Genomic DNA, 14,096 nt, shown 5'->3' with positions numbered 1-14,096 from the left:
AAGCCAGCCACGTTTGGTGGAGCTATCCGACCATTTCAGCAGATCGTAGAGAGATTTCTTTGACGATATGATTGCATATTTGTGCAGCATTGCTCTAGGAAGCCCGAATCTCTTTAAATTTACAAAGAAAAAGCCGGTTATCAGTGGAATCTGTGCTGTGACACAGATTTCTCGGGAGGGGTAAGGACTAAGCTAAGCTGCTCACGCCACGTGGTAAGGCCTGGAGACACCTAGTTGTGGCACAGCATGCTTCTCAAGACTGTCCCCAGACCCTGGCTACTCCAAGGCCTGTTTACAGATTTCTAATTAGTCAAAATGATCAACTATCAGACCCTGGCATACCACAGAGCTCTTAAGTGGACCTAGGATCTAGCTGGTGAAGGCTTGGCATTCACGCCGGGAACCCCGGGAACCCCAGGAGTGGCTGCTCTTTGAGAGGGTCAGTGCACCCCATCACCGCCGAGAGTGTCCCTCCAGATACTTAATTCATCACTCATTCACTGACTTCTCAGAAGAGCCACATCCGAAGAGGTGAAGAGGCTTGTCAAGTGACTTCATCCGCAGCTGGCGTCTCAAGCATTCAGAGCGTTGGCGAAGAGATGTTCTTAGCGCCATGAGAATCAACAGAACTAATGGAAAGGAAGGCACTTGACACAGCCGGAACTCATTAACCTCTGCCTTCACTACTATCCGCCGCCTTCCAGAATACACACGAAGAGGCGGACTTCATACACAGAGCGCTTCCCCTTGCCCAGCCGCTAGCCTCCTCCCTGCTCTTCACCCCACTTTTTTGCAGGGGACGTTTTACGTTCAGTCTTCATGCTTTGTTCTCAGAATTAAAGACAAGAAATCTTACGATCTGAACAGATGAAGGCAGGATGGGCTTTTCATAAGGCGAGAAGGAAGGGTTTTTGTTTGTTTGTTGCCCTTCCAGCCCCAGCCCAGCCCTGGCAATCTTAGGCATCTTTCCCATGAGCTAAAGGTGGTAAAAGCTGTACACTCTCTCCTCCCAACCAGCAGTCCACACCACCAGTTGGTCCAATGTGCAGACAGCATCGCCTTCCCACCTGGCCCACATCCTTGCACTTCTAGAAAGTGTAACTAAAGAAAAATCCCCTTTCTGTCATTTTGGGGAAAGAACCGCAGAGCCCTGCCTAAGGATCCAGCCTGAGGTTCAGAGGGTGTCTCTGGACCCATCCTGAACCATAAGGCCATCTCCTATGCTATGCTCTCCTCTTTGCTAGGGAGAAAAGGAACCCAGCTGACTAAAACAAAGGAACAGTTTTTCATTATTTATTCTGAGACATGAGAACATCAGAGTGCAGGCAGCTCCCCAGGTCCCTGGGCCCCAACTCCTCCATACTCTCAGAGGAAACTGGCCCTCAGCTTATGGGTCTCCTGCTTCTCTCTCAGCCCCTCCTAGGAGGGAAAGGTTCGGAATGCACCCTGCTTTTTTTTCATACGCCCCCTCAGTTCTGCCTCCTGGGAGAACTTAAAGCTTAGAGTGTAGCGCTTTCTACCTGCACAATAAAAGGGTTACAGTCCTGGGAGCCCGCAGATCAGAAGGAGAAGAATGTGAATAATTCTCTCCCATCTCAATGTTTTGTGAATTGGGCTCCTGCCTTTGAAGCTTCATGACTCACAATGTGGAGGTTTGCGTGTCTTCGTTTTCAAGGTAAAAGTCTAGGGCGTGCACTCCTTCCGTAGGAATTAAACGCGAACTCTTCCCTGTGTTAAGGGTAGAATAGCCACGGTACTTTCATAGAGAACGTGCATCTTAACTTTCTTTTTGTTGGCACATTTTTAATTAAAATAACATTTAATGGTTTGAAGTTAAAAACCTGATGTTTCTGCCTAGGAGTTTATAAGGGAATGATAACATATGGAGAAGTTTAACATCTAAATTGAATTTTATTATTTAAAACAGTAAAATATTTTATGGCTGCAACAATGCCCTGCCAAGCTCCATTTCAGCATCAAATGTGCTTTGTAAGGAGTCTTACAAAGCTGGGGGTGGGGAGACATGATAATTTCTTCCCTCTGAATGCTTTTCATAAAACGTTCCACAGACGTGTTTCCTTTGCAAATGATTCTTGTTGTCTCCCAAGGTCTTTGAGCATCTCTAACCACATGAAAGCCTTAGGACCAGGATGCCCAGGGAGGGTTACTACTGACAAACACAGTGGAGCCTGTTGGCTTGATTTGGGATTTTCAAGATCCTAAGGGTGGTCTTCCCAATGTTCCTGCCCCCTCCACCCCCACTCATAGAGGGCAGGAAGTTAGGGCTTAGATCACTCACATCTAGGGTGTTTAATTACTCTGAAGAGGAAACTGGGGAGGTAGCATTCCTTTCTGGGATTTGTCGCACCCAGAAAGTAGTCACTGCTGCTTGGCCATAGAAGTAAGCAGAGGATCTCACTGGTGAATGTCTTCAGCCCCTTGTGGTACAGGGCTGAGGGCTGGGTTGAATTTCTCTAAATATGCTATAGATTTCATTCTTGATAAATTCCTTTAACCATTTTAACACACACACACACACGCCAAAATACAAAAGCCCTTTCAGACGTCTCCTGCCTTCTTAAGAACCTTCTTCTCCATCTTTGTCAGTTCATAGCCCTGTTCCAAACCCAACCCCCCAACTCACATATGTAGCTCTAGGCTGTGGCTTCCAATTTCCACATACACATAAAATACCTCCCTCTACTCCCATCATGCCTCCCACTGTAGGGTTGGAAATTGAATGACAACAACTCATACCCTCTGTCCTTTTTGGCTTGCCATACAGCTTTTACACACACACAGTCACACACACACAATCACAAAGCTATTCTCATGTGACCACCAGTGATTATTTTTAGGATCAAAATATATCTTAACAAGCTGTGGCATTACACAGTAAACAGATGGTCCTTTGGGAGGGACCCATACTGCTTTGAAAGAATGAATATTTTTAGCAGAACAATTTGAGCATCACTGGGGGAAAATATTCTAGACTATCTTACTTCTGTAGAGGAGGGGGAGGAGGCAGAGAGCCAGACACAGACCTCTGCCGGGGCAAGAGACAGAGCAGAGTCCTGGATGTGGGGGACGCTGGTTCCTTGCCCCGTGTGGCTAACCAGAGGGCTTTTGTCTTTCCTTCCCTGTGTCTTGGTAGGAAAGCCAAGTAGTTTCTTTCCAGAGGACAGCTTCATAGATTCTGGAGAAATCGATGTGGGGAGACGGGCTTCCCAGAAGATTCCGCCTGGGACGTTCTGGAGGTCTCAAGTGTTCATCGACCACCCCGTTCACCTCAAGTTCAACGTGTCCTTGGGGAAGGCAGCTCTAGTGGGCATTTACGGCAGAAAAGGCCTCCCTCCTTCCCATACTCAGGTAACTGGACCCCACACACCTACGGACCTCATGGGAGCCAGCTCAGATCCTAACCCGGGCAGAAACCCAGCCAGGGCCTAAAGCCGGAAGAGAACTTCATGTTATCTAACAGGGCACTCATCCGTTTGTCCCACTTGCCTTCCGGAAGAGTGAATTAACTCTCGGGAGCTTTTCCAGAGAATTCTAGGCTACCTCACAGCTGCCTTTCTGCCCTCGCCCTGTCTCCTAAGTTACAGGACCCAGGCAGTGTGACCTAGAGAAGAAGCCCCGCGCTGAGCGTGAGTCCTCTTGCCATTGGTGATGCAAGCGCGGACTCATGGTTCATCCTCTACTTGAGGATTTCCTCCTCTCTAAAGTGGGGAGTACCACCCTGCAGAATTCATAGAGCGCTTAGCATGGGACCTGGCTCCAAGCAGACAGTACCTTCCCTGCCTCTAGCATCCCCTCTCTTCTTCAGGATTGTGCCAGAAATAGAGATAAGGGCCAAGTGGCTGGGGGTATAGTTCAGGAATAGAACTTGCGCTTAGCATGAGGGACTCTGGATTCAGTCTCTGACATCCAAAGAGAGAAAGAGGGGATGAAAGGAAAGAAATAAGAAGAGGAGGAGTCATGAGTCAGGGAGAACAGGGGCCTGTGCAACCTCCACACACACGCACAACACACACTAGCTTTGGCGTCCAAATAATCAAAACCATAACCATCCGTCATGCATTGCAGGGCCACAGGCAGTCATTTTATCTCCAGCGTCCGGTTTAGTTTAGCGTTGTAATCCATGATCAGATCCCAGAGCAGTAGATGAGCCTGGGCCCTGGTGACCACAGAACAACCATGCGGTCCTGAACTTCACAGCTTCAGCTTTGTGTGAGACAAATATCTTCCAATACTAAACCTAACTAGGGAGCTGCTTGGAGTGCTTCCTAGTGAGGCAGCAGGGCTTAGCCCCCCTCCCCCCGCCGGATGGTCATACTGCGTGGTGGACTTCTCTGGAATCTCAGACCAGCAGTCCTGGATCAATCAGCCCTCGCGTTTCACACAGCACGTAATCACTGATGGAAGTCTGAGCTAAACCAACCTAGCTCATGACTAACCCAACCCTACTACGTGTTACAGTCCCCCTCCAAGCCCCTAAGATTACCACCCACACTTGCAGGAACCTCCAATGATCGTCAAGTGTCTGGGTTTCTACTGAGGAACCTGCCACTGAAGAAAATGTAGCCATCTTTGTGTGTGTGTGTGTGTGTGTGTGTGTGTGTGTCAGGACTTGCATAGCCCCAGATGACAACAAAAGAAGGCAGTAATCATTAGTGATACCACACTCACAAAAGACTTAGATTATTTCCGTGAAGACTCTAGATCTGGGGAGTGCTCTCCCGGCTCCCCTTCCTGACTCCTTCTCCCCTTCTAGACTCCCTGGGGGACTTCCCCCATAAAGCTTGGCAGTTGGGGTGTCAGTCTGTCGCTAACATTACTCTCTTTGTTCTTTAGTTTGACTTTGTGGAGCTACTGGATGGACGAAGGCTCCTAACCCAGGAGGCAAGGAGCCTGGAGGGTCCCCAGCGCCAGTCACGGGGTGCTGTCCCCCCAGCCAGCCATGAGACCGGTTTCATCCAGTACCTGGATTCGGGGATCTGGCACCTGGCCTTTTACAACGATGGAAAGGAGTCTGAAGTGGTTTCCTTTCTCACCACCACCATTGGTAAGCAGATACACCCTTCGTGGCGTCTTTGAACGAGAGGAAGGTTGTGGATTCAGGAGTTAGTGCTGGCAAGGTATCGGAACTGAATATGCCTTGCCCAGAACTGTAGCCACCGCTCTGAGCGTGGTACAAAGTCATCCCAAGTGGGCTTGCAGGGCAAGGGTGGTGTGTGGAGCACCGCTCAAGAACCATGAGGCCGAACTGGTGTTGAGATAGGAATTCTGGGTGGCAAGACACAGAGGACACAGCTCCCCTCCACCTCCACCTAAGCCTCACCTCGTTCAGCTCGCTGATTTGCCTGGCTTGTTTGGGGTCTGTCTTTTACTTCTGAAATCAACCAATACTGAGAGATGAGACCAGAAGGAAAGTGCTGGGAGAGAGAGTGTCAACTGCAGAGGGAGCAGCTAGGCAAGCGGTCGGCCGTTGCTCTTGGGGTTCCACGAGAATAGAGATGGCCCGTTCTCTGACATAGAGTGACTTTGAACCGTCGTCCCTGTGCCTCGTAGTAGCAAAGGGCCTTGGCCACCTCCACAGTCTACAGGCATGTAGGTAGCCCAGATCCCTGTTAAAAAGACATTCTCGTCTTTGCTGGTATGTTCCATTTCATAGATTTTTGTATCCTCCTTAGGTGGCCACAGTAATGCAAACGGATAGTCTGAGTTTTCCACGTCAGAATTTTCCTGGGCTTCTGTTGGAAGCATTAGGATGCAGTCTTTTAATATAAACATCCTTGAAGGCAAGCTCAGCCAGAACACAGACCGGAAGCCCTGGAAGGGACTGTTGTCTAGTGAATGCGTTAGGATGTCCCTGAAAGGTCTTGGTTGTCGGCCGGGCGTCTCTCTGACAAGGAAGATATCTCAGCTTGTTGCTAGGTCTCCCACATTCTTCAAAGACCCCCCTTCTCACTCCTGATCAGCGAGAGTTGTTTTCAGCCCGTTCCCCTCAGAGTTGCAGTTTTGCCCTCAGTACTGAGGCAGAGTGAGCCTTTCTGTTAATGGAGCACGGTTAAAAAGCCGCTGCTACACATCCGGCCTTCACATTTTGCCGTGATGGCAGAGATGGGGTTGATGAAGGAGAAGTCTCTCTGTGCTGTCCCTGGCTGGAGGAACAGTCTATCTCCACGATGCACATGGAGTCTCCGTGGGCAATGCCTCCTGGTCGGTAGGGACTAAGCAGGAGCGTGGTCGTTTCTCTGCCCAGGACCCTCAGCAGCCCTGGTCTTGGCAGTTACAATGATGCTGGTGGTCTCCCTCCTGCGCCGTTTCTCGTGTGATGTGTTAGGAAGCAGGCTTAGTCTAGAAGCTCTGCCGTGAACTTGACTTTTACCATCGTACAGATCTCTTACCCTTTCCCGTCTTGGTTTCTGAGGATTCTGGATCCTAAGCTGTGTCCTAGTAACTGTCGATCACGTGGAGGGCAACAGGGAAGCTCACAGTCCCTGCCGTTGGACGCTGGACTCTGTCTGCATCGACATCTAAACTGTCACTTCCTGGCTTCTGCTAGACAGCGGTCACTACATGTTTTCTTTCTTGATATGGTGGCTTTGACTTAGGGACATCATTCTCATGTCCCATGGTGTCTGAGCTCTCTGGTCCATCACCCTGACTCCTCCTAGGCACAGCTGACAAGGAGACACATGGTATTGGGCTTACACAGGACTGGGAGCATTTACAGTCAAATCTCTGTGTTAATAATTGAGTATAAATATGAAACGTTGTTCATTTAAATCCATAAAGAAAGCCATTTTTAATTAGGATATGTATCTTAAACCATCAAGGAAATAGTGGGATTGCCCCTTCGCCCACCCTTGGCTTGTCAAAGCTTGCGAACCTGCTCTGTTATAATTAAGACATGGTCTTGCTTTTTACCTGGTTCCTCTCTCTTGTCTAGACGATGAAAATCGTTTCTTAACCCCTTCATATATATCAGAGCCAATAGCCAATCATGCTTCTATATTTCAGTGCATTGACCTACCCAGGGGTCTAGATACCGAGGGGTCTGGATAAGACGCAGAAGCTGCCCCAGCAGGCCGGGCAGCGGTACCCAGTGAGTCTGGTTGTTGTGCATGTTTTGAACAGCAAGGCGTTTGGTCACCGTCCTTCTCAAATGGACTAAGGAATCGCCAGGCAAAGGTTCAGATTCCTGGTCCTTTCTTTAGAAATTCTGACCCCGTGGGCAGATGGGAGCCCCCATGTGCTTCCTATCAGCAAAGCTCCCAAACACCCCACAAAAACCGATTCCTAGTCCTCCTTTCTCTCGTGACTGCCTGTTGCTTCTGTGATTGTCAGTGGTAGGTCTCCCCTTTTCTGTCAGAAAAAAAGAGTGTTTCAGGCTGTTTGCAGTTCCTGTTGTAGGGATTAGTAAAGCCTGCCTGGTGCCTGCAGGGTAGAGGGAAGGGGTTAGGGTGCTCTGTCCCTCCCCCCTTTCTCCTTCCGCTTTTTTCTCACTGTCTTTCTGACCTGTCCTCCTCCCTTCAAGCTGCAACAATTGTTTAATGAACACTGTTTTTTTAATCCTTTAATACAAAAACAGACAGATTCTGACGCTGCTATTAATCCCTCTTTCCCGAGAGTCCCCTGCATTGAGTCTCAGCTGTCTGTGATCGTTACCGGTGAACTGTGAGCTCTAATTTGTCTTGGCAGGTTAATTAAACGTTTAGGTCTTGCTTTAGCAAAGCCATTATGGTCCCAATATACAATTATAACTCTCGGGCTTGCTTAACACACAAATTGGAATCTGACCCTCCTTTCGTTCCATGCTGAAACACAGATCGGGAATTCAAGAAGACCTGGGATGTCAGAATTCTGTGTATTTATGTCTGCTTGTGATTAAGTAATGGGAGAAATAATTGTGTTTAACAAATGGCTGCATTGTGTACGACTTTGCTTTTCCCTCCATTTAATGCAATCCAGCTGATGACTCTAAATTAAATGAGTTTATCTTTTGCCTTGAAAAAAAATATCTAAAAGCACTTTCCAGATTGGCTCTACAAATGTTTCCACACAGAGACCTGATGTTGACAGAGCTCTCACTGAACTGGATCTATGCCATGCACATGCATGTGTGCACGTATGCACACATGCACACACACACATGTGCACACTCCCCACTGAAACAAAGCTGGTTTTAGACTAAAATACGGCGTTCTGTTTTCAGAAGCAACTGTCTTCCCCTGGCATGGGGAGATTTGGAATCAGGGGGCACCTTTTCTACCCATGACTCCCCTGCGGAGTGGTCGTCTCGCAGAATCCCACTGGGTAGGCAGATCCCACCAGCGAAAGTCTAACTCAGCTCTCGAAGTTCACGAAGGATTTTTAACATTCTTTAAGACTTACAGTAACTTCCTGAGGAGAGCCCCCTCCCCACTGTAAATGAGAAAGCCGAGGTCCGGGGTTGCTGCCAGAAAAGCTGGGTGGGATTTCACATGGGCCTCGCCGCAGCACTTAGGGTTTCCTTGTGGTAGGCACATCGCCTCCTCACCTGGATCAGCCCCCTGTCAGTTTTCACGTTTAATTTGTTTTCCGCATATTCATTGGTTAATATATTCGTCAGCTATTTAAAGAATGTCCAGCATGGGTCAGAGTCCATGCTTTGCTCTTATGTAATTTAGAACAGCCTTGGTAAAGAGGTGTGTGTCTGTCTGTCTGTGTGTGTGTGCGTGCATGCTCACACACATGCATGAGGGAGTATACACACCAAAGGATAATATTGGACGTTGTCCCTCAGGTGCCGTTCGCTATTTTTGCTTCTTAGAGAGAGCGCGTGTCTCTTCCTGTCCCGGAACTCACTTTGGATTAGTATAATTGGTCGTCAAGCCCCAGCACTGGGCTTACGTGTACCGCTACACCCAAGCCTTCTGATGCCGGTTCTGGGAGTTGAACTCAGGCCTTGATTCTTGCAAGGTAGACATTTTACTCACTGATATATCTCCCTAACTTTAAGAGAGATACCTTAACTCTAATTTAACTTAACAGGCGAAGGGGCTGAGGTTCGGCGTGTTTAGACGGCTTGCCCAAAATTAAAGGCAAAGCAAGAATGAGAGCTTGAATTCTAATCCTCTCGGGGCCCTGCATGCGATAGAGTCTCACTGTTTGTCAGTATTTCCATCTGTTCTCTGGATCACAGCTTCCCCTTGTTAACTTGCCTCCAATTATAAGTAAGCGCCTCACTTCAGTTCAGGAAGTTTTCTTGAGGAGTCAGTCATTAAAAAGACCATGGTGAAAAATCTTGCGGTATTTAAGATTTAAAAATGAGAATACCTTGCCCTGGATAGCTTGCCACCCCGAGGCCTGACAAGTTGGCATTGAGGTATTTTGGGTCTCAAACTAGCAACTTATCTTTTCATTTGGGTGGCTGCCGAAGCATAAAAGGACAGCTCAACCTGACAGCCCAGCAAGGCAAGGCAAGCTGCAAAATAACAGAGGTGGCCTATGGTGGATTTAGAAATCCAGAAAGAAAAATGAGAACCACTGTGAGAAGGAGCCAGGCATGGGGGACTTTACAAGGGATGCACTCTGGTCTTCTGGGTGCTGATTGACAGAAGGGTCCACCTGTTTCTCTTCAGGGAGCTGCTGGAAGTCTGTCTCTCTTCCATCCATCCTTTCTTTCCTTCCATTTTCCTTCCCCCGGCTTTCTGTCTATTGTCTAACCTTGCCTTTTCCATGTTGAGTACCTGGAGAGAGCAGCTAATGCTTTGTCTCGATTGAGATGGCATTGGTATAGGAACCGCTCCTAAGCCAAAGGAAAGAGCAAGGGAGACCGTCCCTGGAGGCAGGAATGGGGGAGGGTGTGCCCTGCTGAGTGGATCCCGGAGGCTCTTGGGCCAGAGGAACATCTAACCTGTCCCTTCATGCATGGATGGCATAGCCATATTTAAAGACAGCAAGGGGCTAGTGGGATGGTTCAAGTGACCTAAGCTGGATGCCTGGGACCCACAGTTTCATCTTGCTTATACCAATACTCGGGATAAATCCCTTGTATCAGGAGAGGTGAATTCACTGGGTGCTGTTCCAAAGGAGTTGCTCCCATTAACAGCCATCTTATGACCACAAGAAGCAGCAAATATGTAAATAAAAGCTCGGAGCAAGCCTGGCAGAGCAGAGGGGAGAGGGCGCCTCATCCTCAATGTCACACACACACAGGACTGGTGCTTGAGGCTCACATTCCTGCCTGAGAGAGCACCCCCAACCTGGGCCTCACCCTGCTAAAAGCTCTCTTCCCACTCTTCGGTCAGGTGAGGTTACCCATGGAAGACATTTTGACAGTAGCGCTTCGGTTTTTTTGCAAGCAATGGCTGGATTTTCTGATATCTCGTTTATCTGCCAGTTTACTTAAAAAGTTGCTTCTCTTGCCTAGAAGAGATGCCAGCTCATCAGCAGTGAGGGCTGTCAGTGCCTTCTCTCATTGCCTTTATCATGCTGCTGACCAAAGATACGGCCTTTTGCGTTGTAACACCTCTTGGGTTCACCCTAGCTTCAGGATGAGAAGGTCTGCCGAGACTGCCATTGGTGGTGGCTAGTGAACGCTGTTAGCACTAAAGCTGTAGCAGAGCTGGGTCCAGGGAGACGGGGTCCAGAAGGAGAGCAAAGGCTTTGGGGCAGTCAGAGCTGAGCTGTAGGCACGAGCCGTGCAGTTTTATGTGAGAGGTGTAGGGTTTTCCTCTCAGGCTCACCAAAGTCTCCTGTAAAAGCCTGCACCAGAGAGTATCCCACAAGGCCATGAAAGCCTGCACAAGAGCGTCTTGCAAGGCTGTGAAAGCATCAGTACCTTGTTTTCATTTTGATTCATTGGCTGAGTATCTGCTTGAGGAGGTGCTGGAGATTTTACTGTGCAGAAAACAAGCCTTGCCCTCAAAGAACCTACAATCAAGTGGGGGGAACTGACCCTTTCACGAGTAATCACCCCGTAATGAGGTCTGCAGGAACAGAAGGGCATGTGGGAGCGCTCGTGGGCATAGAAAGGAGGGCTGTCCCCTCTGCCAAGGCTGTAGAAGAGGCTGTGGGGCACAAAGAGCTCACTGTGAGGAGTGTGGAGTGTACTGGGAAGTGGTGTGTAAATATTTTCAGCAACTTGGGGCCAGAGTGGAGGTGGAAACCCGGAACAAGAGCATGGTGCTTATGTGCACAGGACATGTCCCAAGACCCCGGAGGTTGTCTGAAACAGTAGATAACGCCAAACCCTGTAGGACTTCTTCATACATACCTACGATAAAGTTTAACGTGTAAATGAACAGCTAACAGTAACTACTAGAACATTACAGATGTGTGTGGCAATTAAACTTATTGAAAGTGGTCCCTCATATTTCGATATATCATATTTTGATAGCTAAATGATTTTGAATGTCCTCGCCGCAAACTTAAGATTAAAGGTGTGATAGATACGCAGACTATCTGCTTAACCACTGCACGGGACGTATGGAGAATGAAGTGTCAGCCTCATGTTGCGAATTTGACACCATGTATCTATAGTCATGTGTCAATCCAAAACATTTTAAAAAAAAAAACCATCTCCTACTGTATGCTGGCTGTCCTCAGCTGTGGGCACACCACTGACGCCCCAGAAAACAGAGTAGTAGAAAGAGGAAGGGCGTTGCAAAAGGAAGCACTCGACAGGAAAAGGCAAGAGAGATGAGGCCATTCCTCGCTAGGGTGACCATGACAGAATGCACAGGCAGAGGGTCCTAGCTTCTTCTCTTCCTGAAAGATCCAGGCGTTGGTGGAATTTGTTTCTGTGAGGACTTTCTCACCAACTTGCTTTGACTTCCCGGGCACACAAGGCAAAGTTAGTTCTGCCTCGTCCCGATACCCTGACCTCACCTTTAGTACCCTCTTCTAGGGCCTATCTCCAGGCAAATTCAGTCATGTTGGGGACATGTTCTTGGTAGGGGAACACAGTTCCATCCATAGCAAGGAGAAACTGAGGGGTTAATAAGAAACAACTGCTTGACAGACTGAGAAACTGGCCAGAAAGAGCCATTGCACCCCAGCCCCTAAAACAGATATACAAAGGAAGTACGCTCCCACAATGCAAAATGAAGCTCATGCTATTGAAATGGCTGTGTGTATATTAAACACCTGGTCACCCCAGGGGCGGGTGGCTGGAATTCAAGTCCAACGTGGTCCTACTGTCTGCGCCACTCTCCTTTGGGTAAGACACCGAGTGTCTGGGAGTCTGGGACTAATGAGAAAACCAACATGAGGATAAGTGTATGTGCACCCAGAGAAAAAACTAGAAAATGAAGTCAAGATCAGCCAGCAGGGACTACAGAGTCAGCCTTCAGCTGGTCGCCTGTGTTGGTTTGAGAATCCTGCAGCTCTGTATAGGCCACTGTCTAAAATCTACGCAGGATATAGTTTGGCCTAACAACCACCCTACATACCCTACTGTCTTAAAAGAAGACTCCCAGCCAGTCCACAAAGTCCCTTCTGCTTGAATGAATGAATAACTGAATGAATGAACGAATGAATGAATGAAGTATGCTAGGAGGATGAGCTAGGAAGATGTAAATTCATACTAGATTTGAGTTACTAACAGACTTTCAGAGTTGATGTTCGTTGCTAGCAGACAGCAGCACGTAGGTCGCTAAGTGTGGCCAGACTTGGGATAGTGCTGAGCTGGAGGTGGAGCCCCAACCCCAAGACAGCTCAGCATGGGTGTGAGAGCAGGGAGCAGAGGAGCAAGGGAGCAAAGTAGAAGAGCTAAGATGTCAGAACTAGCAATGGGGTGGGATTAAAGATGGAACACCTACATCTAGAGGGCAGAAAGAGAAGACATTGGAGACGCTGACCTCAAGGAATTTAGAAAGAGCAATTGCAGAGAAGCTGCTGGAAGTTGCTCAGTGGAGGGGGCAGCACCCTCCCTGGGAGCAGCTTCCCCCTGTGGCGCAGGCTGCAGGCAGGAGCAGGGTCACCATGAGTTCAGGAGAGAAGGAGGCAGAATGGAAACCGTTCCTGTTAGAGCAGGCTAAGAGACAGATAGATGGGCGTAACCTGAGGAGGAGGCAGGTTGAGGGTTTACATAAGGTGAGGGGAGCCCCGAGGGTGTTGTCAGCTATGGGAAGGAAGCCAGGGAAGAAAGCTGGAGACCCAATAAGATGACTAATGGTGGAGGGGGAGGCAGGAGTGGAGGATGAGCTGGGAGGGAGAGCACTTGGAGGTGCTGAGGGAAAAGCAGGCCTGAAGATACAGGGGAAGAAGATAAGGGGCTCTGTTTGAGCTTACCACTGGGTCACAGCTTGATTTCTCTCTCTCTCTCTCTCTCTCTCTCGCTCTCGCTCTCGCTCTCTCGCTCTCTCCTTCTCTCCTTCTTTTCTTCCTCCCTCCCTCCTTTCCTTCCTCCCTCCCTTCTTCCTTCCTTCCTTTCTTTTTTTCTTTTTTCAAGACAGGGTTTTTCTATGTAGTTGTGGGAACTATCTGGGAACTCGCTCTGTAAGCCACGATGGCCTCGAACTCAGAGATCCATCTCCCTCTGCCTCCTATGTACTGAGACTACAGGCGTGCCCCACCACAGCACTTTCTAGACACCGGATACCCTGGAAGGACAGCCACTCTGCCTGTGTTCCCCTCTGTGTAAAAACTCCCTCCGGGTTGCTGCTGCATAGGTGAACCATCAAGCAAAGGAGCAGGGGAGACCGCAGCCTTAGTGGTTAGGAAGTGGGTGTGAGCAGGGGAGACCGCAGCCTTAGTGGTTAGGAAGTGGGTGTGAGCAGGGGAGACCGCAGCCTTAGTGGTTAGGAAGTGGGTGTGAGCAGGGGAGACGCAGCCTTAGTGGTTAGGAAGTGGGTGTGAGCAGGGGAGACCGCAGCCTTAGTGGTTAGGAAGTGGATGTGAGCAGGGGAGACCGCAGCCTTAGTGGTTGGTTAGGAAGTGGGCGTGAGCAGGGGAGACCGTAGCCTTAGTGGTTGGTTAGGAAGTGGGTGTGAGCAGGGGTGACCGCAGCCTTAGTAGTTAGGAAGTGGATGTGAGCAGGGGAGACGCAGCGTTAGTGGTTAGGAAGTGGGTGTGAGCAGGGGAGACCGCAGCCTTAGTGGTTG

At 49.0% G+C, this 14,096-nt stretch overlaps 1 protein-coding gene across 8 annotated transcripts in view; it reads left to right on the top strand.

The window, feature by feature from the left end:
- Window positions 1–14,096, top strand: part of LOC121459150 (teneurin-4) — a 667,715-nt gene that overhangs the window by 504,051 nt on the left and 149,568 nt on the right. For all 8 annotated transcript variants that reach the window (XM_041669301.1, XM_041669124.1, XM_041669214.1 and 5 more), the window contains 2 exons: window positions 3,155–3,369; window positions 4,855–5,065. In XM_041669301.1, coding sequence (XP_041525235.1) covers window positions 3,155–3,369; window positions 4,855–5,065 — 426 coding nt within the window. The remainder of the gene's footprint in view (window positions 1–3,154; window positions 3,370–4,854; window positions 5,066–14,096) is intronic.

Source organism: Microtus oregoni, unplaced genomic scaffold (genome assembly GCF_018167655.1).
Source record: "Microtus oregoni isolate MIOR12 unplaced genomic scaffold, Mior012 000000F_ref0000247, whole genome shotgun sequence".
Classification (NCBI taxonomy): Eukaryota; Metazoa; Chordata; class Mammalia; order Rodentia; family Cricetidae; genus Microtus; species Microtus oregoni.
This window is presented reverse-complemented; position numbering and strand designations above follow the sequence as displayed.